A 26,635-nucleotide genomic window follows, 5' to 3' on the forward strand; every position below is an offset into this window, starting at 1 on the left:
AGGAAAGATTTTGAAGAAATAGTAACCATAGATTTTTCTAAATTGGGTAAAAAAAAAAGTTATGGATCTAAGAAGCTCAGTGAACCCCAAGTAAAATAAATACAAAGAAAACTATAGCTGAGAACATCATAATCAAACCAATGAAGTTCAGCGATAGAAGAGAAAACCTTGAAGGAGCAGTCTTGGGAAACAGCGCACTGTACACAAGGTGACAATGCTTTCAAGGATGGCTGTTGACTTCTCACTTTTTAAAAAGTTTGCAGGATGGTAATAACATTGATATATTAAAGTACTGAAAGAAAAAAATAAGCAAATAAACTCTGTCAACTTAGAATTCTATAAAGAGCAAAGGTATCCTTCAAAAAGCAAAGTAAATTGAGACATTTTCAGGCAGTTTAACTCATTGCTAGCTAATGTGCACTAAAGATCTAAAGCACTAGAGAGCAGAGATTTTCAGTCTGAAGGAAAATAATACCAGGTGGCAACTTGGATTTATAGGGAGGAGTGAAGTACATTGGACATAGTATGTAGGTAAATACATATTTTTTAAAAAACTATAGATATTTTAAGAAATATAAACATATTTAAATAAATAAAAATTATACCTATATGTATATATTCGTTTTTTATCTTCATAGTATTTTTTTCCATTACCATTTAGTCCCATACACCCCTCTCCCCGCAGCAGTCACCACACTCTTGTCCATGTCCATGAGTCCTTTTTCCTTTTTGCTCAACGCAAAAGAAGGCCAGGTAAGAGAGGGGAGAGGACCAAAAACAGATGGGACTAATACAAAACATAGAGCAAATTTTAGATCAAATACAGCTGTATCAGTAAGTACCAAAAATGTAAATTTGGGCTAGCACTACCAAATAAAAATAGAGATTTTCAGACTAGATTAAAAAATAAGCTCTAACTTTATATTGTTTACAAGATATACCCTTTAAGTGTTGAGACACAGATGTTTTATAAATGAAAGAATGGAAAAAATATTCAATGCAAATACTATGTAAGCAAAATCCTAAGTGACTGTATTAATATTAGACAAAGTAAACTTTAAGAAGATGTGTTATGAAAGGTAAAGTGGGACATTTTGTAAAGATAAAGAGTTCAGTTCATCAAGAGTGTATTATAGTTGAAAATGTCTATTCACCAAATAGCAGAGTTATGAACTATACGGAACAAAACTTGATAGAATAAAAGAAAAATATACATAAATTCATAATCATACTTGGAGATTTAATACCCCCCCTTAGTCATCAGTAGAATAAGTAGTTCAAAAACAGCAAAATTAACTAAAATGAATAGACCGGCCACATCAAATATTGGCTAGAATGTGGGAAAACAAGAGCTTTCATACATTGCTTGGCAAAAATGTTAGACGTTTTAACCACTTTGGGAAAAGATTTGGCAGATTTTTGTAAAGTTAAACATACACCTACCCTTTTACCCAGTAATTCCTGCTTGGTGTTTATCCAAGAGAAATGAAAACATATGTCCAGAGAAAGACTTGTTCAAGAGTACTCATAGGAACTTTATTCATAATAGCCCAAAGCTGGAAACAGCCCCAATACCCACCGACAGAGGAACTGATAAATAAATGGTGCTGTTACCAAAACGTAAAAAGGGAACTACTGGTATACCCTGCAACATGAAGGAGTCTTGTAGTTACTATACTGAGGAAGAGAAGACTCAAAAGAATGTCAATTGTATGATTCCTTTCATATAAAGACAGATTTATTCTAGTGAAAAAAATTAGGTTGTTGAGGGTGGGGTCAAGGGAAAATTGATCTGGAAAAGGATATAAGGGAACTTTCTTGGGAACTAGGAATATTATATTTTGATAGGCGTATGTTTTACAGAAGCATATCAATTTGTCAGAGCTCATCAAATTATACATTTACAATTTATGCATATCAAAGTATGTCAGTTTTATCACAAAGAAGTTAAATATTGACCTATTATTTATAGGTTTGCTTTTTCTTGATGGTATTAGGTTGTCAATTGTAAAACTGCCTTCTCTGTCTATTAGGATTGAGCAAATGAGTCAATATTGAGAGCCAGGTTTCTCACTTCTGAGGAAAACTTAAAATATGGGATGGGAAAATACTGCATTTTATTGTATTGGATTGGAGATGTCCATAGTAATTTCTGCTTTTAAATATATTAGGTAAATGAAGCAAAATTGATATATGTATATGGATGGTATGTATGTATACTACAAATGTGTGTGTATACAGTATGTGCACGCATTCATCAAATTGCTTATTAATGTTAAAAGGGAGATAGAGGAGACTGGAGAAACCCGTCTGACACCACTGTAACCGAGGCATCACACCTAGCACAACCAGTGTCTGGACCAGCTGAGAAAGACACACATCACTTCAGTGCCAATCCTGCTAACAATGGATGAGGAGTCCATTGGGTCCATGGGTGTCTACCAGACAAATCCAGATTGATAGACATTTTACAACTAGGCTGGTATTTATTTTTTTATGTCAGGGTCAAGAAACACTAACAAAGGCTGTTCCAGATTAAAGACTAAGAAGACATGTCAAGTAATGCAAGCATAATGCATGCTTCCTAAAGTAGACCCAGGGGAGGAGTAACTTCCAAGAACATTACTTGGACAATTGACAGAATTTATTGGGATGGTGGATCAGATAGCATTCTTCCCTGAGTGTTACATTTCCTGATCTTAATAACCATTGTGTATGAGGTTGTCCTGGATCTTAGAAAATGGGTAGTGAAAGCATTAGGGTCACTGTGACTTCCCACTTACTTTTAAAGGGCACAGAAAAAAAGGTTGTGTATAACTAAGCAGATTGCTTATTATTCTATCATAAGTACTATGTTTATATGTACAAGTGGGGCAAAAGTAGGTTTATAGTTCGTATGGAAAATAATACAATAATTAATAAGAATAAACTTTGTGTATTTACAACTGTAAACCTACTTTTGCCTCACCCTGTATATGTAAATTGATAGATTGATAAAGAAAAGTGTAAACATTTGGGGAATTTGAGTGAAAAGTATATGGCAGTATTTTTTACTGTTTTTAAACTTTTCTCTGAATGTTATTTCGCAAAATTCTGGGGACTTTTTCTTGGTTTTTTGGTTTTTTGTTTCAAAAGATAACATTGGTTCCTTTTCTTACCCAGTAGATTTTTGTATTAAACAGTTAATGTTTCTGCCATCTTTGGTTCATTGAAATGTATATTCCAAATATTATTATAAAAATAGAGTAGTTAAATTTATGTATTTGTGTATTATGTTTAGAGTATTTTGATACAGTGTTACCCTAATTTTTAAAACTTGTTTTATAAAATTTTAGTTGCTTTGAAAAATATAAAAGTCTAAAAATGCGGAGTAAATCTCCATTAGGAAATACATGTAATTTGTGATTATACATACTTGAATATTTGAGTCATTTGATAATAAACTTGCTGAATATGTGTTTTTCAAACATTTTTCATTATATTATATCCAGTGTTCCTGGGAGTTATATAGAGACCTTGTTATTTGCTTAATATACTTGGTAGAATTGGGTTACTAAGAGTAAAAATGTGTTGTTACCACACCAAGTTAGAGATTATTCATTTCTTTTGTATCACTCACTACTTTGAAATGTTATGAAAGCTATGGATTCTCTCCCACATACATGTATATTGCATTTTTTGCATATAATTCAGGGAGTTTCACAGCCACCCTCAACCCTGTCCACTGACCCTCCCCTGAAAGCCTAGGTCAAACTGTGCTCAAGACTCTAGTCACATTTCTAGGTGGAAAAAAAAAAAGAAAAAAACAACGTTTTACTCCAGTTAAGTGTTTTTCATTGTATGGTTTCAGGACAGCCACCTTCACAGAGCACTAATTTTTTTTTTTTTTTAAGAAAATCATAAAATCCGTTCATTCACCAAATACTTGTTTACTGTAAATCAGGCGTGGTTCCAGGCACTGGTAATACCACAGTGCATAAAACCCCTGCCTTCGTGGGAATCATATTGCTGTGGTAGAGATAGGCCATGAACAAATTAATAAGTAAAATGTATAGCATGTCAAATAATAAGTGTCACGGAGAAACTCAAGGTGGAGATAGAAGAGTCAGTTTAAATAAGGTATTTGGGAAGGCCTCACTGAAGAAGCGACATTTTAGCAAATCCTTGAAGAAGATAGGGGAATGAATTACACAGAAGCCAGGAAGAGGCAAGAGAAAACACAGAGGTTTGAGACGGTAAAGGTTACCTATTCAAAAGAGAGCTAATGCTGTAGGAGTCTGGGAGGTAGTAAGTAGCCCACTGGGAAGTAAAGAACAAAAGTGGCAGCTGGTAGGCTGTGTGAACAGGAGAGAGCGAGTGGCGGTGAAGGATGGCATCAGCTGAAGGAGACCACCGCCTCTTGCGTTCAGGTGGTGATTACCCGATAGACGTGGGCCCCGGGTTTCCAGATCTTCCGTTTTTTACAAGAAGTTAGGAACTTGGATTTTCTTTGACTTGTCTAGCATTTAATTCTTTGGAAACAGTTCCTATCTAAAATTCTATGTGAGGTAGCACTGCTTGAGTCCAGCAGCTTCAAGTCTTTGTTAGGACAGGGTCTGCAGGAATATTTGGAGTCAGAGGGTGGATAAATAAAGGACACGGGAGGGAAACCAGGAGACGAGAGTGTCGAGAACACCGGGAACGCAGTGTTCCACAGATGTCAGAATGGTTCGGTGTCTGGTGTGCTACTGACAAGCTTGGTAATAGGATGCCTGAGAGATGTCTGTTGGGTTTACCGGTGTGAGTGGGTTGCTGGTGAAATTCGCGTCTGTTGGGTTTACCGGTGTGAGTGGGTTGCTGGTGAAATTCGCGAGAGGAGTTTCTCAAGTGAACTGATGCCATAAATGAGGAGGAGGCTGGCACTTGTGGGGTCCCCGCATTGGAAGCCTTGGGCATGCTGAAATGCTCTGATTTTTTTTTTAATAAAAATAACCAAACAAAAAAGAGTAAAGAGAAACTTCTCCCTAGAATGAACTGAATGAAGACTTTAAGTATAGATACTGCTTTTGAAAAGCTTCTTTGTGAGGTAGAACAAATTATAATCATACCTGGAAATTGGAAATCAATGGATAGAACCTTTTTTAAAACTGGATATATAAGGGTTGTTCAATGAGAAAAGGGAAGTTAAGTATGACACAAATTCAGTAATTTGGGGGCTTCCTTTTTAGGTTTCTGTATAGTACTTATCTGTAGCATCTAGAGAATCTCACATAAAGTAACTAAGTGTCTGAACTGTATGCTGTATTTGTAGTCATCCGAGACTTAGTGGATCTTTGCAAAAGGCAAACTACAGTTGTTTTTGACGTGATAAGGCTGTTCTCTCAAACTCTAGTGTGCATACGGATCCTCTGGGGGTCCTTTTACAGCACAGAATCTGATGCAGGCTTGCGGATTCTGCATTTCTGACAAGGGCCCAGTTGATTCCAGTACTGCCGGTCCAAGAGTATCACAAAGGTCCAGTAACTATATGAACTAAAAATCACTATCCCATCCAAAATTCTGATGGTTTTACTCTTATATGTTTTTAAACAAATTTTTATCTTATTTTATGGCATATAGCATACATTTTAAAAGCAGGAAAGAAGCAGCAGCTAGCAGATTCTTCACTGATATTTTCAGTTCTTACAACAATCCCATGAGGTATTATTTTCCCCTTATTGGAACTGAAGTAATTGAGACTCAGAGCTGGTAAATAGTGTGCTACAGGTTAAAGGTGCAGGTCGCCCAACTGTCTGTCTGGTGTTCGTTTGCTTCCTTTAACCACTACCTCATCTTAGTTTTCCTGGATTTGCACAAATGAGTTTTTTCCTCTCCAGGGAAAATAGTTTGATTTGTTGTTGTTATCTTTCACATTTCATTTTAGAATATCGTCCAGCCTAGTTTTCTCTCTCCCTGTGCAGAAAAGTTTCTAGTTTTACTCGAAGGACACTGCCGTGTTTCCATTGCAGACTTTTCCTGAAACTCAGAACCGAAAGAGAACTAGGCATGTGTTTGGAGAAAGATAGCTTTTCGTGAAGTCTGTTGAGCCCTGGACAGTTGGTAGAATCCGGCAGGGGATGGGGTGGGTGCCAGCCTCTCTTCGGGGCTGTTCAGTGCAGAAATGGGTTTTATTTAAAAACTGTGATACAGGTTATCATAAGTGTGTGTACATTTTCTTGACTTTTTTACTGCAGTCTAACTGATGTAAAAATATATCTTTTAGAATATGAAACACAGAAAGTATGCAAGGTGGAAGGCAACATATATCCATAATTGTTTAAAGAATGGAGAGACTCCTCAAGCAGGGCCTGTTGGAATTGAGGAAGACAATGGTATGTATTTATCTAAGTAAAATGATTTAGCAGAATCACAATTGTTCATTATAGTCTTATTTAAAGTTTTCTAAAAGAACTGTACAATTTCATTCCCTCCATCAGTTCCAAAATTCATATAAAATTGGATATAAAATCATAAATTTTTGGACAAATTCCTCTAATGTCAAACTTTGTCAACAAATGTTTGGCTATCTCCTACCTCTAATAAGATTTCTTTCCTGTGTAGAACAGACAGTCCATTTGTAATTTACAAAATGCTTCCAGCCCTGGCTGGTGTGGCTCAATATACTGAGCACATGCCAACGAATCAAAGGGTCACCAGTTCGATTCCCAGTCAGGGCACATGCCTGGGTTGCTGGCCAGGTCCCTGGTAGGGGATGTGTGAGAGGCAACCACACACTGAAGTTTCTCTCTCTCTCTTTCTCCCTCCCTTCCCTTCTCTAAAAATAAATAAATAAAATCTTTTCAAAAATAAAACCAAAGGACACTATATTATATTTTCTGTATCTATTTGAGCTTTTTTAGGGGATGGGGGTTGATAATGCATGCATATAGTTCAAAATTTATAGAGTGTATAAAAAATAAGTGAATTTCTTATTTCCACCATATTCCTCATATTCCCAGATCCTGCCGTAACCCCAATCACTAAATACTTCTTTTTTAGTTTTTTTGTGTATTTTTACAGAGATGCTTTTTATCAATTTACACGTAAGGAGAAATATATATCCTCCTTTTTCACACAATTGGTAATATACACACTGTTCTGCACTTAGCTTTTTTGTTGTATTACTTTGTTACTTAATATATATGGGAAAAATTTACTGTCTCATAATAAATGGTTTATTTATAAAATAAACTGTTGGTTTTATAAAATTAAATCATAAAAATAAAGGTCTCATTATTTCATTGGCCTTTCAGTTAATGAGTAATGAAAAAGAAAAACAGTTTTCACTTGTTCTCACTGATTAAATGTATAGGAAATGGATTCTTACAATGGAAACAACCACTGTTCTCTGAATTAAGAAAATGTCGTGACTTTTGCATTTATTATATAACTTTTAGGCATCTGTGAAGATGATTATCCAGCGCATGGGTTAGTGAACTCTCTCTGAAAGGGTTAGACTGTAAATTGTTTTAAAGATTTTATTTATTTTTAGACAGAAAGGAAGGGAGGAAGAGAGGGGGAGATACACTGATGTGTGAGGGAAACGTCAGTTGGTTGTGGTTCACAGGGACCCCGACGGGGGACCGAACCCACCACCCTGCCCTGACGGAGTGAACGGGTGAACCAGCAACCTTTCACTTCGAGGGAGGGTGCTCAACCAGCCGACCCGCGTCTGTGCCGGTCAGGGCGGACAGTAAATATTTTAGACTTGCAGGTGATAGGTCTTTGTTGCAGCTGCTTGACTGTACTCTTGTACCGGAGAAGTAGCCGCCACAGACAATATGTAATCAAATGAATGTGTCTGTGTTTTGACAAAACTTTATTTACATAACAGGCAGTCAACCAACTGGCCACAGTTGCCAACTCCAGTCTAAACCATCTCCTTAAGTCTGTTACTATAGTGAATTCTACTAAATGATTGTCTTATATCGAACCAACTTTACATTATGTAATAAACTCCACTTGGTTATGATGTAATTCTTTAAATTATACTGATGGATTTAATCTGCTACTACTATATATCATTTAGGATTTTTGTATTGACATAAGTAAAATTGGCTGCAGTTTACTTTTCGGTATCAGTTTCACACTTCATAAATATAATCTGAAAGTTTCTGGTGTTTTCTGTGCTCTGGAACATTTTAAATACCCTGGGAATTATCTTTTCAGATATTTCCTAGAATTTGTGTGTGTATGTGTGAACCCAGCTGGCCCTGATACTGGGGGTGGCTTGCTGGCACTGTTCTTCTATGGAAATTCGCCCTGTTAGATTTTTAAAAAATTTTCTCAGTCACTGCCCAGTGAGTGAATGCGTACTGATGAAGTGAATGATATTTTAGTTCTTTTAAGGCCTTTTAATAATTTCTGCATAGGTGTGCTCCCCTCAGAATTTTTCAGATTACAGTTGTGTTGTAGTTCTGCATGGAGATATATATTCATTGCAGTATACGTATCCACTTTCAAAATACAACAGCTATAGCTTTGTTGAATGTTTCCATATATTGTTTTAAAATGAATAGATAGCAAATAAGAATATGAAAAAAGATGCTGAAATCTGTAGTATTTAGGGAAAAATACATTAAGAATGTAGCAAGATACTTTACACAGCTTCTGGAATCTAAAATTTAATAAGCTGTTAGTACCAGGTGCTGACAAGATTGCCAAGTGGCTGGAACATTGCTCTTGAGAAAAGAAAAGGAAAACAGGTTGACAGTTTTGTATAAAATTAAAAGTACACATAGCACATGATCTAGCAGTCCCACTCCTAGGCATTTGTCTACCCAGGAGAAATGCAAGCATGTCCATGCAAAGACCTGTACATAAATGTTTATTTATAGCAGCTTTATTTGTAATTGCCAGAAACCGAAAGTGATTCCGATGCCATCGATTTGTGAATGGGTCTACAAATTGTGGAACATCTTTGTAGTGGAATACTACTCAGCAGTCAAAGGGAATGAACTGTTGGTTTTTGCAACAGTGTGGTCTGAGTTTAAAAGCAACATGCTAAGTTAACAACACCAACTACAAAAGGCTGCCTGTGTATGATAGCATTTATGGAACATCCTGGAAAAGACAGTGTTCTAGGAACATTAATCCGATCAATTGGTGTCTGGGGTGAGAAGAAGGGATTTACTAGAAAGGAACATAGGAAAAGGTTTGGGGATGACAGGAACATTCTGCTTGTGGCTGTGGGGTGGTTACACACGGCATCAGTCTGTCAGTAGTGTGTCCCCTAGAAGTGTGCATTTTACTGTATGTCAATTATACCGCAATAAACTTTCCTTTAAAAGACCAAGGGAAAAAGAAAAAGTTGAAAAGTCTTTGTGTTTTATTTATTTATTCAGAGGACTATTTAGAATTTAATAATGCCACTCAGTGAAAAAGGCACCCTGCAGTTTTACATATGACTACTCTGTGTCAGTTATTTTGCAGTCCGTCCTCTAGAGATCAGACTTTAACGCGACATTTCAAGTTAACTTTTTGCTATCTGTTCCTGAGCATACTTCATAATATGTTCCTATCTAATCTCTAAACAGTCTTTTTCACATAGAATGCCTCATATAGTTATCTTCTATAATAAATGCCTTGCATTCATGTAGTGCCTTAAAGTTTATAAATTACTTTCATATATCCCAGGCCATCAAAGGTCCCTAAGAGATAGTTTAAGTCATTCCTGTTTTACAAATGAGGAAACTGAGGTCCCCCATGGGTTTTGAAGTCAGCCTGAGGTCATAGAACCACAATGAGGGAGAACTAGAACTTACAACTTGACCTTCTTATGCCAAATTTTGTTTTTTACATTAATACTACAGCATGGACAATATATTATGTTGTTATAGTTGTTGATTAAGTTGTTTAAAATAGAATCATGTAAAGCATGGTTACATTGCTGGGTTATAAGTAAATTGTCACAACACAATTTCTCATTTTTTCATTTAATTTTTGAGAATGTTTTACATACTTCTTTTCCTACTTTAATACCAACTACAATCAGGAATGTTTTATGTCAGTCCTACTATGGGCACATAAGTGTCCACAAGAAAAGACCCAAGATTCTTAACTTGCTAATAAGCAAGACCCTCCACAATTTGGCACCAACCTTCTTTACCAGTTTTACTTCTTATTCCTGTCTACTGTTGTCTTAGCTGGCTTAGGCTTCCATAACAAAATACCATCACCAGGGTGGTTTAAGGAACAGGCATGTATTTGTTTCCTCCCAGGTCTGGAGTCTGGAAAGTCCGAGATCAAGGGTTGTCAGGGATTGGTTGGTTGTTGGTAAGACAAGCTTCCTGGCTTTCAGGCAGCCGCCTTCTCTCTCGGTTCTTACAAGCTGAGGGAGAGAGGCACAGAGAGATCTTTTTTCTTGTTAGGCCATAGTCCTATCAAATCAGGGCTCTACCCTTATGAGGTCATTTAACCTTGGTTGCCTTTTAAAGATTCTGTCTCCAAATAGTCACATTGGGGATTAAGGATTCATCATACGAATTTTGGGGTGGAGGACACCGTGTACTTCCATAGCAGCTATTTAAACCCTTTATTACAACCACAGAAGAGCCAGAAAGTACCATATTCTCTTTCTTTAGTTAAAACTGTGCCATCCTCCTCAAATGCTCTTCTTTCTTTACCTGTTTCTTGCCTACCTGATGATCTCTCTTCTGAATTTCTGTAGAGCTACTTTGTGTGTGTGTGCGCATGTATGTCTGTAAAGCCTTGTAAAATATATACTAATATAGTGAGTATTTACTTGTTCTGTTTTTGTTTTATTTGAAACTTTATTAGGCACATACACCTTTGTAATTATTTATTTTTTGTTACTTACCGAACCCTATCATTATGAAATATCTTATTGTATCTGTTAATATTTTTTGACATGATGTCCTGGCTGGTGTGGCTTAGTCATGCTGCAGAGCAAAAGGTCACCGGTTCAGTGCCTGGTCAGGGCACCTGCCTAGGTTGTGGGTTTGGTCCCTGAGAGGCAACCAATGGATGTTTCTGTTCCTCTCTTTCTCCCCTCCTTCCCTTCTCTCTAAAAAATAAAAAATTTAAAAGAAAATATTTTGACATGAAATCTGTATTGTCTGTTACTGAAATTAACCTTTCAAGTTTTGTCTGCTTGGTATTTCCATGGTATACCTGTGTTCATCCTTTTAAACATTATATGAGTCTTAAAGCATATAGGCGTCTTTTTTTTTTTCGGTCTGTCAACATCAATCTTCAAAGTACTGTGTAGTCCATTTACACTTAGTGTAGTTATTGCTGTAGCTAGATTCAAGCCTAGTACTTTTTCATTTATTTTTGAAAAAAATAGAGTGCCTTCTTAGAGTTTTCTTTGGTGGGTTTTTCCTTTTCCATTCATTATGACCATATTTTTCTCTATGATATAGTACCTAGTTTTAAGTTATTTTCTGTTCATTTCAATATCTGGGTCATTCGAGGGGTCTTTTTCTGTGGATTTTTTTTCTCATGACTCAGGTCACATTTTTTTCTCCCCTCCCCCCAGATTTCTATTAATTTTTATTGCTGATAAATAAACAATCTTGTAGTTCCTTTGCATTCTTTATTTTTCTCTGTGAAGTCTTGATTCTTGTTACAACAGGCAGTTAACTTGCCTGAACTCAAACACTGCCCCTCTTCTTTCGTCTTTAAGACATTGCTTTTTCAAGCTCCCTGGAATCTTCCCCGAGTGTGCATGCGTAGTTGAGGGCCATACAGGTATTTAGTTGGGGTTCACATACACATTTTCTGCAACACTTCCGTTGTATAGACCGTTGAGTGCCCTCAAGTGAAAAGACACAAAAAAGGAGTTCTCACCTGCTGAGATTTCTTCTCCCAAGGGCCATCTTCTCTAGTCCTCACCAACTTTTTGTTACTCCCCATGCCTTTAATAGTGGGGTTTTTTCCATTCCCAGAATGTATAAAATGTTGAAGTTCTCTAATATAGGAGAAAATTATTGTATTGTATATATGGTATGAATGTATCTACAGGGTTACTTACTTAGTAAAATGAGTATCTCAGAGTAGTAGGTAGATTACTTTTGTTTACTTAAAAGTGTATTGGTCCCAGCTGGTGTGGTTCAGTGCATTGATTGCCAGCCTCCAAACCAAAGGGTCGCTGGTTCAGTTCCCAGTCAGGGCACATGCGTGGGTCTCCCGTCAGGCTGCCCGTGGAGGGGTGCGTGAGTGACAACCACACATTGATATTTCTCTTCTCTCTTTCTCCTCTTCCCTTCTCTCTAAAGATAAATATAATCTTAAAAAATAAATTTTTAAGATTTTTATTTTTTAAAAAAGATCTTTAAAAGATAAAATTATCTATGTTGAACATGTAATGTTGATGATCAGACAAAAATTATTTTAAAATTCAATAGGAAACAAATCTGTTTCAGAAATCTGTAGTTCTAGCTTGCATTTAGTTTATTTTGAAGTGCTAAGATTTCCAAAAGTGACTCATTGTCATTTTTAATAGACTATCAAAAGTTAATTTCCTCAAAGTAGTTTTCAAATTCAGCTAATGATATACAGTATATTTTTAAAGTCTGCATTTTAAAGCAAAGTCTCTTATTACTCCTTTTTATATAGATAGGTTAATGTGAAATTTCATTTCTTTTTGTTGTTGGTTGACTTAATAATTTGGACAACGAACCACAGATATTTAAGAGCTAATTAAAAATAGCTATCAAAAAAGGCAGCTTCAGAAGATAGACTTCTTACAGGGTTGCATAAAATGACATGTTTTGCCAGAAATGTCAATTTTTATAAGTTTAAGGAATGGATTTAAAAGAAATATATATTTTAGGAAAAATTTACTATATGCAAATATTTTATAGAATTGGAATTACAGTGAACAGAAGTGATAATCATATTGTCAGGCATAACTAGGTGTTTAGAAAATACCTAAAACTATTATCTTGAAAGATAGAGCCTGCTTATCAGCAGCATTAAATAGATTGAGTTTTAAAATCTGTCATGCCTGTATAGCAAAATAAGAATATTCAGCACTTTTATTTCAAAATACCTAGTTTAACTTTGCATGTATGTTCTTAATAGATGTTGAAGACAGTGAAGACGTTGGAGCAGCCTCTCTGCCCGCTCAGCCACCTCCGCCGTCATCTGCAGCTTATGACCCCAGCAGCATGCCGCCGAGCGGCTACACCGGAGTCCAGATCCCTCCCGGGGCCCACGCCCCAGCGAACACGCCGGCAGAAGTGCCCCACAGCGCAGGTAGGGGCAGAGCCCAGCGGGTATGGAGCCATTCTTCCAGAAGGGGGAGCTGCACTGCTTGTCCTGTCTGTGCCTCATGAGAAAGCATTTAAGTTCCACTCGCACCCACACAAAAAATACTAAATTCTTTTTATTGAAACTTTAGTATCAGTTGTACAGTGGCACTTCGGTCCTCAAACTTAATTGGTTCCAGAGGGCTGTTTGAGAAGCAGTTTGGTCAAAAGCCAAATCATTTTTTTCCCATTAGAAATACTGTGTTAGCATGAAAGGGTGGTTAGGTTGAGAACCAAATTGTTGGAGATGAGAGACGTTTGAGATCCAAGGTTTGACTGTATTTCAGGTTCATGAGAAATGGTAGACATTTACAGATATTGATTACTATTAACCTCATGTTTTATTAATAAGAATAGCCTCTGTTCTTTTCATGCGTGGTGCTGGTTTCTTGTTCTTCCTCTCCTGTTCTTTCCCCTTCACTGTTGTGCAGGGGCAGCACTGAGGGGAGGGGGCTTTGTTATGGGATGGGTCAGGCAGCGCCTCGCTCTGATAGCAAGATTCGACCTTCCTGCCTCGGTAACGGAGGACGCTGCTCTGCCCTCGTGTTATTGATGAGGGGGGGAGGCACAGACCAGTGAAAGAGGGTTTGTTTTTGTTTTTCTTCTTTAAGATTACAAATATGTGACTAAAAACAGGGGCATGATATCTACCATCTTGGAATAATTCAGGACTGTATGTCTATGTTTTCGTAGAAAAAACATCTGACAAAACTAGTCTCCAGTAGATTGATATCAGTAAAGATGATTTTATAAATTGCAAAGAGATGCTCTTCCATATACTTGTATTGTTAACATAGCATCACCCCTGTTTCCAAATAAAAAGGTATTTAAAACCATCATTTAACTTCTAACTTTTTAAAAACTTTTATTGTTAAAATTTTACCTTCCAGCATAAGGGTAATACACAGTAGTAAACTACACGAACATTTCAAAACATGTAATTGTTAAAATGAGTCATCATTTGAGTCCTGATTTCTAGCATTTCCATTCTGTAACACACTATCACTTCATTGACTTTCAGTTTCAGTTTACCCAAACCTTTTAGGTTATTTTTACATGAGTTAAATGACATTTAAAAGTTTGAGTGAATGAAAAAGTGGTGGTACATTTACACAACTGAATACTACTGAGCCGTAAAAATGAAGGAAATCTCTTTGCGACAGCATGGATAGACCTGGAGAGCATAAGTGAAATAAGCCATAGAAAGACAAGTACCATATGATTTCAGTGGTATGTGGAATCTAATGAACAAAATTAACAAGCAAAACAGAGACAGACTCATAGATGGAAAGCACTGCTGTCAGCTGGAGGGGAGGAGCTGGGAGGGAGTAGAAGGCTTGAGCAAAAAAAAGAAAAAAAATCTCATGGACATGCATGTGCGTGTGGTAGAGGGCATGGGCGGGAGAAATGGTGATGGACAGAGGCTTGGGTGGTGAACGGACAGCACCATGTACAGGTGATGTGCTGTGGAATTGTGCGCCTGAAGCCTGTGTGATTTGGCTAGCCAGTGTCACCCCAATACATTCAATAATAGCAAACTATACAAACATTTACTCAATAAGATGAGTCAACCTTTGAGTCCTGATTTCTGCTGTTTCTATTCTGTCATACCCCATCACTTCATTGACTTTCAGCCTCAGCTTACACAAACCATTTAGCTTATTTTTGCACGAGTAATAGTTTTAACACTGATCTCTGGTGTCGTCCTATATATGGGTGTCATTCTGTGTATTTTACTCTGCCATTTTATTATGTTATTGTCTATGTGATGGCATTAATAAGCAAACCAATTTGAATTAGTTTGTAGGTAAAATTTTATAGAACACAGTTTTAAATATTTTATCTCTTAGAAATTTTGAAAATTTCTGTAGAATGATATAAGCAAAACCACCTACTTATGGGCATTAGTCTTAAAGGACTATTGTTTGAGTTACACTACTAAATTTACACACTAATCAAGAGCTGCACACACAAGTGTCCCTGTAGACCAGTGAAGTGGGAACAAAATGTGTTTTGGAGTCAAATAGTGTGGATATTAGTTTCTGCCCCTTGCTAAACCACAAGCTCAACTTGTCACTCACCTTCTTTTGACCAAGGTTGTTCCTCTTTCTAAAATGAAGTCAGTCATACTTAACTTCTCAAGGTTGTTTTAATTATTAAAAGGGCAAAAGAATGAAAATTGACTGGTACTATGCCTGACACAAAATAGCAAATCAGCAAATTAGCTTCCTTTCCTTTTTTTGCCTTTTCCTTCCTATTTCTGTGCCAAAGAAAGACAGGGTATTTATTAGCAGGTTAATAAACACTTAAAATCATTTTGTGAATCAAGGGAAGTGTCTCATCTGGGGATAGGATATGGCCTTAAAAGATTGCCTAGGGGTATTGCTTCAGACAGTATATCTTAAAGCATAGTAGTGGTACGGCCATATATTCATATTTCATGTGTAGATATCCTTTGTGTACATATGTGAGGGAATGTATACTTCCAGTGAAAGGGTTATGTCAGCTTTTGACCATGTGAAATTGCTCTTTTTGTCCAACAAAAGTGATAGAATATTGGTAGTTTTAGGCATTCAAATTAACAGACAATATCTCCTGCTTGGAAATGCATCACATGCAAATAGGTATTAGGAGATGATCTTTTATTAGGAGATTTTCTGGCATGAACAGTTCATTTTCATCCAGTCATGTTCTGACCTTATTTTTTTTCTCTCTTTTTTTTCCTCAGAGTGGAGCAATAAAACTAAAAACCTGTGACCTTTCTTAGGATAAGGTCCTGTCTTGTTACTTTATACACTCTTACAGACTTAGCATTTAAATAATTATAGCTATTTTATAAATATTCTTACAGAATCTGTATTAGATATTTGTTGTCCTTAATTTACAAACTCAAAAAAGTAAAGCAGTTAGGCAATTATCCCAAGAAAATTAAAATACAAACTTACCTAGTAAATAACAGAACGAGAGTTTGAACCCAGGTCACTCTGATTTCATGGTTTGGGCACACCGCACCTTTTTCGTTCCTTCCTCTAAGGCGCAGGCGGCAGACACAAGGCCCTCAGGCCGAACCTGCCCCTCCACCTTGTTTTACCCCGCCCGGCACCTTGTCTCTCCCCGGCGACAGTGCCGAGCTCCTTGCCCCTGGTTAAGGAGTAGTTACATGTATACAGTCCTGGAGTTACATTCGGCCCTTTGGAGGCAACCACGAAGCTGGTGTGGCCCCCGGTGAAAATGAGTTTGGCACCCCTACTGTAAGGAGTTAATATTCTCACAACGAAACCTACTCTGCTAATATGTATTTCCCTCTAAGATAGAATCTTCTCTTAGCTGGCAAAAATTTTTCCTACTGTATTTAAAACAGTTTTTTAAAAATCAGTTTATAGTTGCCTAATAGAAAATGAAATAAGATTTCTAGTTTATAAATATAGCAGATGTTTCCCCTCTTACTCACTTTAGGAATGATTTACTCTCTCTCATATAAAGGTCCAGGATGCACTTTTATCAAAGGGAAATCCTTAAGATAGCTGAAAAGAATAGCATGTACTAATATACAGTTTCTAGTTCTTCCACAAGAAAGTAATGGGGGTGCAGCGAGAGCAGGATGGCGACTGTTTAAAGCGGCCGTGAGTTTGCTCGTGTGCTTTAACCGCGGCAGAAGCAGATGTGGGTCATACGGTGTACTGGTTTCTTGCTCTTGAAACGCTCACTTTTACAGTTGGTAAATGTAGAGGAAGGTCTCAGTGAATAATCTAAGTAGATTAAATAATAATTTTATAATTAATGCTAGCCTTTTAATTCGAAATGCAGCTCACCTCATATATATATTAAAAACTTTTACTGTTGTTTTTCTAAATGTCAGCAGTACTGCATTTGCATTCTACACAGCTTTCAAACTTGTTTATATTCTGGCCTAATCATTTATATCAATGCTGTTTTCCATGATTACAATGAAGTTTTACTCAAGCAAAATCCTCCTATTTTCTTACCTTTACTTAGAGTGTTCCTAAGAGGTAGCATGTCCTCCTGCCTGTTTCTCTGCCTCTCCAGATGCTCGTACCTTTCAGGGTTCTGTTCAGTTATACTTTCTTTGGGTGGTCTTCTCTAGTTTTCTAACCAATACCTATTTTTCTCAACACCGTTCTGTCAATAGAACAATTTAGTACTTAATTAGAAACCTTGCAGTTGTTAATTCTTAAATGTGTATTATTAATCCCATCTAATAGGACATGTAACCATCTACTTTAAAATTAACCAAAATTACTTTTTAATACTTCTTTTTTGTTAAATAATAGAAAGAAAGACATTGCCAACTCCCCAGGAATCTTTACTCCACCCTATTGCAGTATAGGGGGCTGCAGCCTGTTTGCAAATTGACAGATGAGACCTTTCCAAGTCAGAAGAGAAGGGAAAAAAACTAGATTTGGACATCTCAAAAAATAATGAAAATACACTGAAAACGAGTTTTACAAATCTGTCTGGTCTTCATGCACTTGTGGTAAGCCAGCAGCAGTATGCTGGGCCCCGTGGCCACGTGCTACGATGGGTGCCAAGAGCACAGGCCTTGGCTCGTGTGTCAAGGCAGCCGTGAAGCAGCATCTTTTGCCTGCTGCATGAGGCATGCTGAACAGCCTGTGTTGCTAGCTCAAGTCTTAGTTGAATGACTGCGGCCAGAATTTGTAATTAAGTGCAGACTACCTATTTTGTAAATATTGCTCAAATAAAATTTTACTACATAACTACATTTTTCCCTGTAAATTCTATTCTTGTTAATCAATATCACATGCCTGATCATATGGAGATGTATAAATATATATATTTAAAAATTAGTGCAGAGCCCTGGCAGGTGTGGCTCAGTGGATTGAGTGCCAGCCTGCAAACCAGAGGGTCGGCAGATTCCCAGTCAGGGCACGTGCCTGGGTCGCTGGCCAGGTTCCCAGTAGAGGGCACTTGAGAGACAACCATACCTTGATGTTTCTCTCCCTCTCTTTCTCCCTCCCTTCCCCTCTCTAAAAATAAATAAGTAAAATCTTTTGATAAAAATTAGCGCAGAATGCTGACCATAAAAAGTACATATGCCATCTCCATAAAGAAGGGCGTTTGAAGGATTTTAATTTGGGCAGACACACAAGTTACCTAGCGAGGAATGGCATTGATATCTGGATGGATCTGTGAAAGGGATATAGGACATTCATTTTTATACACGTACATTGGTCTGGACACACACATGCTTATGGGTGCATGGAAAGGGCCCTAGAAACTGGTGATGCCCCTAAAGTGGCTGTGAGTAGGAATAAGAAGTAGGCTGTTCGTGTACATTTTTTTTTACTATTTAAAAATTATACTTGACTCTTTATCTGTATCCCTTTCTACTTTTAATTTTTAAAAAAGATTTTATTTGTTCATTTTTAGAGAGGGGAAGGGAGGGAGAAGGAGGGGGATAGAAACATCAATGTGTGGTTGCCCCCTACTGGGGACCTGGCCCGCAGCCCAGGCCTGCGCCCAGACTGGGAGTTGAATCGTGACCCTTTGGTTCTCAGGTCAGCACTCAATCTACTGAGCCACTCCAGCCAGGGTTAAATTTTTTATTCGTTCAATTTTTAGTTAGAAAGTAATATTTTTATGACTTAATAGTTCTAAAGGTATACAATGGAGCTAATTTGCCCTAAATCGAAACTAAATGAGATAAAATGGTATATACTTCAGCCATTTTGTCTTTTGGGTTGGTAATAAGAAAGTCTTTCAAAGTCACAACTTCAAACCGCAGACTGTAGTTTAGAATGTAAGTCCCCCTTTCTGAAACCATCATGCCAGAACACTCATTGGCCATGTTTTTGTTTTCTTAGAAACTTCCCCGTTTGTTTTCTTCCTACTACTTCCTTCTTTTTATTTCATTATTTTCCCACTTTTACTACACATTGCCTATTTGAATTTAACCTGTTAGTTCAGAGCAAGTGAATCCTGTTTTCTACCTGAATGCATTGATTTAGAGTAATCAACTTTTTTATTCATTTGCTTTCTTGCTAATGAAGAAATCATTTAAGTCTCTGGGAAGTTTTAACAATGTGTGTTAATTTTTTTAATGATCGGTAATCTTCAACTTATATCACTTAGCATTAGTCAGGAGTGCTAACAATTTACTGAATAATACAGTCATAACAAGTTCTATAATAAGTCAAAACTCATTTCTTATTGGATATATAAAAATGCCATCTTAAAAACATGTTAACTGGAAATTTGGAATATATAATTTTTAATTTAATGCAGAGGGTTGAAATGAGACTTATCCTGTAAGGTAAATTAAATCATAATTGTATCCTACCTTGACTCCAAATTATTTAATTGACCAAGAAATTAATAGGTAAGAGAGGAGTCTCATTACTTCTGCAGATACTTGAGCTTTAATTGAGAAGCAAGTTGAAGCTTTAGACATGACAAACAAAATACATAATAGGAAATGTGTAGCCAATACATGTATGTAAACACTCAAAATGTATTTTCCTGCACATTTTCCATACCAGTCTCCAACATCAAATAACTATATTAAATTAGAAACCATTAAGGGTTCAAGGAAGTGAAGTAATACAATTCCTCCGTGATTCTTTAAGTGCTTTCCTACTATATAATTTAAAGAGGTGTAAAATTTTAATACCTGTGTGTGGTTTTCTGATTTGCAGGTGTAACAACAAATACCATCCAGCCTACTCCACAGACTATTCCGGCCATTGATCCTTCACTTTTCAGTACAGTCTCCCAGGGTAAGTCAGCTGTGTGTTGTATGAGAAATAGTGTGTCTTGTGTGGGGTATGGGTTTGTAATTTTACCTTTGCAGTGTCTAGGTAATCTGAAACATTTCTTTGAATGTTTATGTTCGCTATATTCTCCAGTAAACCAAGATAGTTTCATATTGTCAAAATACCTAAATCTAAAAACATTTTTTTCCCATTTGTTTTTCGTATGCAGCTGTGTATATAGTGGCACAAACATGCAGTCACAGATGTCAAGGAAGCCTAGATTACTTCAACATTACCGTGTGTTGTGATTATGATATTCCTCATCTGCACTGGGGGGTTAGATTATCCAAGAAGAGAGGAACTGAGTCTAATTGAAAATAAAAATCTCTGAGGATAATTATTCTAATTGGTTGGGTCAATTATTCTAATTGGTCACCTGGGTCATAGGCCAGGTGACTGGTTTGTTCATGTTAATCTTTCCCACTTTTCCAACTTTTGTGTTATTTTTCACCCAGTCCATTTTGTGTTTATTTTGGTATTACTCAGTTTTCTTCGTATGTCTGAGGGGATACAGTTCCTTTTATTTAGAATGAAACCTTGCTCTGCTATTTTCAGTTGTATCACTGGGTCTGTCCTGCTGCTGTGTCTGCAGGCCTCTTTTCCCATGTGATTTTTCGGTTCCCTGTGTGACGGGAACTGGACATTAAGCTACCTGCCTTTCAGTCACGGAAGGAAGAGAACTTGTTTTGGAAGGGGAATGGGAGGAGGTATCACATCTGCCTAGCTCATATTTTTATGAACATAACATGAGCTGCTTAAATTGTGCTTTTCTAATTTTGTACTAGTTGGCTTACTGGCATGGCAGCAAAAAGATTTATCTGTAGTTGGTCCAGAATTTAATGAAAGTTAGGGAAGATAAGAGGCTGGAAATATGTGCTTGTCTGAAGTGGAGCACAGTGCACTCCCCGCCGAAGGTAATGGTGTCTCTGTGCACCAAGGACTATGTTGGTGACTGTACATTTAAATAGATGCAAAAATATTTTAAAAGATGTGTAAGTTGCTGAAAACAGGGAGGGATTTCCGTGTGCTGTTGGTGGGAGTGTTGATTGTAAAGCTTTTCTCAGGAACATTATGTCATTATCAGAATCGCAAATACAACTTTTTTTGACCCGGCTATTATACTTTTTAGAATCTATCTTTAAAAATACTTAGACGTGGGCATAAAATGTATTTAGACAGATATTTATGTCAACATCTTTCGTAGTGTACCATGCTCTGCGTTTACCTCCCAGACTGACTGCAGGTCAGATGGTTCTCCCGTGCATCCTTGAAGTCACAGGATAATAGAATACATGAGGATCGGATGATCCAAGGCCCTGGACATGAATTTCTAGAGCTACCTAGTTGAGTGGGAAAACATCGCTAAAGACCCATTTTGGAACTGTTTACAATTAAGTGTTATTCCTTGGAAACTTTACCAAGTTTGCTTATGCCAAAAGGATGCTTATGCCAACTGGGCATGCAGGGATTTCTCTTTACGCCAAGTAATGTTACCTTTGATCCGGTGTTGACCAGGGCTCTCCTACCCGTGTAGTAGCCAGCTTGATTGGCAGCTCTGGCTGCCTGCTGTCCCTGCTCTTGTCCTGCCCTGAGAAGGGAGCAGTTAGGTCTGGGACACAGACAGTCTTGTCTGAAGCCATCTGGAACTCAAAAGCACATTTTTCGTAAAAGACATACTGTGTTAAACAATCTCTCTAACCCTTTACACACCTTTTAGGGCCATAATATTATGTGTCTCTGGTTCTGATTATGGGTTCTGGTAAGTTTAATGATAATTAAAAAACAACTTTTATTTTTATGCATTAATTAGTATTTACTCTTCTGAATATGGAATCAGATAAAGTGAAATTGAACTGATATACCTTCCTATGTCTTTTCCACTTTATTTAGTTTTTAAGTGCTAATTAAAAGAAAAATAATTAGGAGGCTTTATTTTTATTTAAAAATTATAATTAAAATGCTGTATTTTAATGACTTATACATTATATTTTTTAAATGAAGGAAAGCCTGAACTGTTATAAAATACTAGAAGTAACTATTTGACATGGCTTAAGTTCTTTATATTTTTGATTGTTGAAAACAAATTACATCTCTAGGTCTATGTAACTTACATTTTTATCTAAATTATTAGTGGGTTGTTATCTAGTTATATTTCAAGTTACACAATTGGTCATACACGTCTGTTATATTTGTTACATACCTGTAATTGTATTCTTGTTAAAATACTTTCACATTTTATAAATACTGAAATATTTTATAAGAGGAGTCAATATTTCTGTTTTAAAACTGTTTTATCATTAGTGGATAAGTTTAGTTTATGAAACTAAAGGAACATGTAAGTGATAGGTCAGCAAAATGCGCTAAAGCTGATGATGGGAAAGTAAGATTGGCCCTGAGCGCGAGGGCTCTCTTGAGCAGGTCTGGCAGGCTCTGCGGGGTGGGGGGGGCAGGTGCCTTATGGGTTTAAATATTGTCCTGAGATAGGAGGGTAGAATACTAAAACACAAATGAGCAGTGTTACAAAAACTGAAATGTTAAAGGTGTCTCAGTGTCTCATATACTACTAGTACCTAGGTAGTAGTATATTTTCTCAGTGGCTAGAGCCTCTTAATACATATTGGAAAAAAACATTAAAAATCTTGTAGGTATTTTGAAGCAAAAAATAAAAACTGAAGTAGGCCTGACTAACTTGTCCACAGAACTGCAGGGTAATTTTTTAGATTTAATGGGCAACAAAATAGATTATCAGTTCTTTATAGTCCATGCCCCTGGCTTTCCGATCAGTTCTCCTAGAATCCTCATAAGAATTTTAAGGAAAATGGTATTTCAGAAAACAAAATACAAAGTAAGCATTTAATTTCATCATTAGAATCATGTATTGAAGTATGTTCAAATCTTAGATTCTGTGAAACGGTTGTAGTGTGATTTGCCTACCCAGATGATTTAGTTGGGCTCTGCACGCATCAGGCACGTGTGTAAGTGGAAAACTTGTGGAGAAAATTCTGGAGAAATAATTTATAAAGATGATTTATTGTCTAATTGTGTAGTTTACTAATATAAAAATTCTGTTAAACCTTTGAGTTTTTTACATGGGTGGCACAAAAATGTAAAATCTTTTTATGTTTAAAAAAGTTAAGCCTGGCTGGTGTAGCTCAGTGGATTGAGCGCGGGCTGTGAACCAAAGTGTCCCAGGTTCGATTCCCAGCCAGGGTACATTCCTGGGTTTCAGGCCATAACCCCCAGCAACCGCACATTGATGTTTCTCTCTCTCTCTCTATCTCCCTCTCTTCCCTCTCTAAAAATAAATAAATAAAATTTTTTTTAAAAAAGTTAAACAATTTATGTAATATTTTCACATAAAGTTTTTTTTTAATTGAGGGTTATATTTCCAGTTCAAATAAGGGTTGAGTGATTGAGTCTGTGGGTATTGTTCTATGAAAAACCAGGCAGAGCGATGCTAGCATAAATGCCAAAGCTGCTGTCCTTGTCCTCCAGAGCATAAGTTTTTGTAATTAATTTGCCAAAATATAAAGGCTTCTAGTTTATTACTTCTGAAAGAGAAATCTTGCTCATAGAAGTTACTATGTATTGAGATATGTATTTTCATGTTAGAGGTTGGAGAGGGGGCTTTAAGATTATTTATTTTTAGAGAGAGGGCAAAAAAAACAATGTTTGGTTGCCTCTCACGCCCCCTACTGGGGACCTAGCCCTCACCCAGGCGTGTGCCCAGACTGGGAATCAAACTTGTGACTCTTTGGTTCTCAGGCTGGCACTCAAACCACTGAGCTACATGAGCCAAGTATATGGTTTATATTAGTAAAAAAAAAAAAAAAAAAGTTGATAGCATGAGAAAATTTATTTAAATACAACTGGAATTATAACAATCCTTTATGTTGTTACATAACCTCTAATACTTCCTGTAACCTTGAATTTAAACGTTTACGCAATCTAAACAGAACACTTTATATTGTTATTAATATCTCAATTATTCTTTCTCTTCCAGGGGATATCCGTCTTACACCAGAGGACTTTGCTAGAGCTCAGAAATACTGCAAATATGCTGGCAGCGCTTTGCAGTATGAAGACGTCAGCACTGCTGTGCAGAATCTACAGAAAGCCCTCAAGTTACTGACTACGGGCAGAGAATAAAGCCTTCGTGCAGCAGATCCACGCGTTTGGCCTAAAGAACTAACGTCCATTACTCTGTACCTTCAGCCTTCCAGGAGCACAGGCACAGTCTTAAGGGAGACTTCAGTTCCATTGACTGCAACAGTGAAATCTGTGTCTACGTCTCAGATTCCTGTGAAGCATTCATCAGCAGCCTCAGCCAGTCTCATTGCCCTCTCAGTGGATCCAGCAGTCTCTGGGTGTACAGGGCTGATGTTAGTGAGACCCTGAAAATGCCCATTGAACCCTGCTTGAGAAAATGGAAATACAGTTCTGTAGACTGTATTAGGAATGAACTTTGTGTCTTAATTTACATAAATTAAGGAATATTTTAATCTATAATTTGGACAGACAGATTACTTTGCTATAAAATTCTAAATTTAACTTTTAATAAAGGTTGTCAGAATATTCTAGATGAGACATGTTTTTTGTTTTCCTCACAAATTATAAAACAAGTATGAACATCCTAAACTGTTAGATGAATCTGAAAGAGATTATGTTCAAAATTCAATTTATATTCATGTTAAATATTACTACATTAAAAAGTTTAAATTTTTATGGAAAGAAGTAAGGTAAAGAGGTAGAATCACTTTTAGACTTAAGAATAATGTCAGTTTCCCACCTGCTTTCCCTTACCCATTGAAGCTTAAGATGGACTGGTGTTTGCTCCCTAGGCAGTTTGACTGCATGTTAGAGAATGAGAAAACACTTTAGTAATTAATGCCTGGAAACTTGGTGCTTTAAGTTAAGATTCTCCTCTGCTGCTATGGAATGGAATCTCTAGAGTGTATAGCTATGAAGGATGCAGAAGACTAAGAAATTAGATTCTCAGTTGTCACATTTATAAGTTTTGTTACCTGCATTTGTGCTGTATAAAAAAATAAATGCAAGGATTCTTTTGACTAGTTCAGCTTACTACAGAGCCAAATGTCTGTTTTGATTTGCATGCTCGAATTGTCATATTTTTAAGTCATTACTTTTAGTTACAGGAATATAATATTTCTGTAGTAAGACACAATTATCATTATGAGAGAGATAAATTTGGCAAATTGACCTGTAATTTATCTGGTTCATTTCATTTATTCCACAAAGATCGAAGTACTTTAACCTATGGGTCAGCAAACTACGGTCCATGGACTGGCCATCTGTTGTGTAAATAAAGTTCTGTTGCCTCAAAACTATACTCATTCATTCGTTTTATCTGTGGCTGCTTTCCACCACTGCCTACAAGCCTAAAATATTTACTATTTGGCCTTTAAAAAAATTTTGATGACCACTGATTTCATAGCCTATCTGAAAGAAAATGAATTATTAATTCATAATCATTTGTCAGTTTTTCTTTGCATATGTGAAATGCTGTTGTGTAGGTTTGATAGAGTATGCAGACAGAATAAACTTGTAAATTATTGCAAAAACAAGCCCCAAATAACATACCTCCTAAAAATGTTCATGTCTGTCACAACGGAACTCCGGCAGCATCTGTAGAAAGCCAGCTCTCTGACCCACTTCTTTATAACTTCGCTGCCATAGAAAAATGGCTGGAATGATCATTCATGTTGTAAGAGGGCAAAATTTCAATACAAATCTTAACCTGCTGCACACCGGAAGGAAAACGGTCACCTCTTATTTGACACTCAGTCTGTTGCTCGAATTGGGAGAGCACAGAGAAGGAAGAAGACCGGCTGGGAGCCCTGGAGGCCCTGGTGCGCAGGCCCTGGTTGGTGCACCAGCCCTCACCTGGAGACTGGCGGCAGTGCCCCTGGCCACCTCGGTTTGTTGTAAGAGCTGAAGTGGTCAGCACATAGCAGCATTCCATAGAGGCTTATTGTTAACATTGACGTTATATTAATACTATAAATTGTTAATAATCATTTATTTCCTGAACATCAGGAAATCCCAGTTATTACTGGGGCCTATTGCTTAAAAATCCTCTCTTGCTTGAGGGATTAACTGGAAAGATATTTTTAACTTCATATTTCTTCATATTAAATCGACAAGAGGAAGTTAGAACTTTACTGATGTAACATGATAACAATTTTCATTGAGCCGTTCAACCTGTATTTATTGAGCAGCTACTTTGTTCCTGACCGTGTCCTGTGCTTGAAGAAACTGTAGAAAACGGGAAAAAAAAAAAAACTCTTGATTCGTAGACTTTGTATTCAAATGAGAAGAAAGAGACAAATTTAATAGAAACTGTATCATGTTTTCAAAGGGTAATTGTTAGAATTGAAAATCTCAGGCCCTACCTCTCCCCAGTCCTACCCAATCTGAAACTAAGGGTGGGGCCTAGCTTTCTAAGTTTTAAGAAACACTTTCGGTAGTCTGGTGGTCCCTCGAGTTGAGTTGTTGAGCACTACCCACATCAGAAGCATCCAGACAGGGATA

At 36.9% G+C, this 26,635-nt stretch overlaps 1 protein-coding gene across 2 annotated transcripts in view; it reads left to right on the plus strand.

Annotated features, from left to right (window-relative positions):
• VTA1 (vesicle trafficking 1) overlaps positions 1-25,433 on the plus strand; it is a 47,712-nt gene extending 22,279 nt beyond the window's left edge. For both annotated transcript variants that reach the window (XM_045843246.1, XM_045843247.1), the window contains 4 exons: positions 6,242-6,350; positions 13,066-13,239; positions 19,967-20,047; positions 24,087-25,433. In XM_045843246.1, the coding sequence (XP_045699202.1) occupies positions 6,242-6,350; positions 13,066-13,239; positions 19,967-20,047; positions 24,087-24,232 (510 nt within the window). In that variant the 3' untranslated portion in view covers positions 24,233-25,433. The remainder of the gene's footprint in view (positions 1-6,241; positions 6,351-13,065; positions 13,240-19,966; positions 20,048-24,086) is intronic.
• The last annotated feature ends 1,202 nt before the right edge of the window (positions 25,434-26,635 follow it).

This window comes from Phyllostomus hastatus, unplaced genomic scaffold (assembly GCF_019186645.2).
Source record: "Phyllostomus hastatus isolate PE091 unplaced genomic scaffold, TTU_PhHast_1.1 phas_contig_40, whole genome shotgun sequence".
NCBI lineage: Eukaryota > Metazoa > Chordata > Mammalia > Chiroptera > Phyllostomidae > Phyllostomus > Phyllostomus hastatus.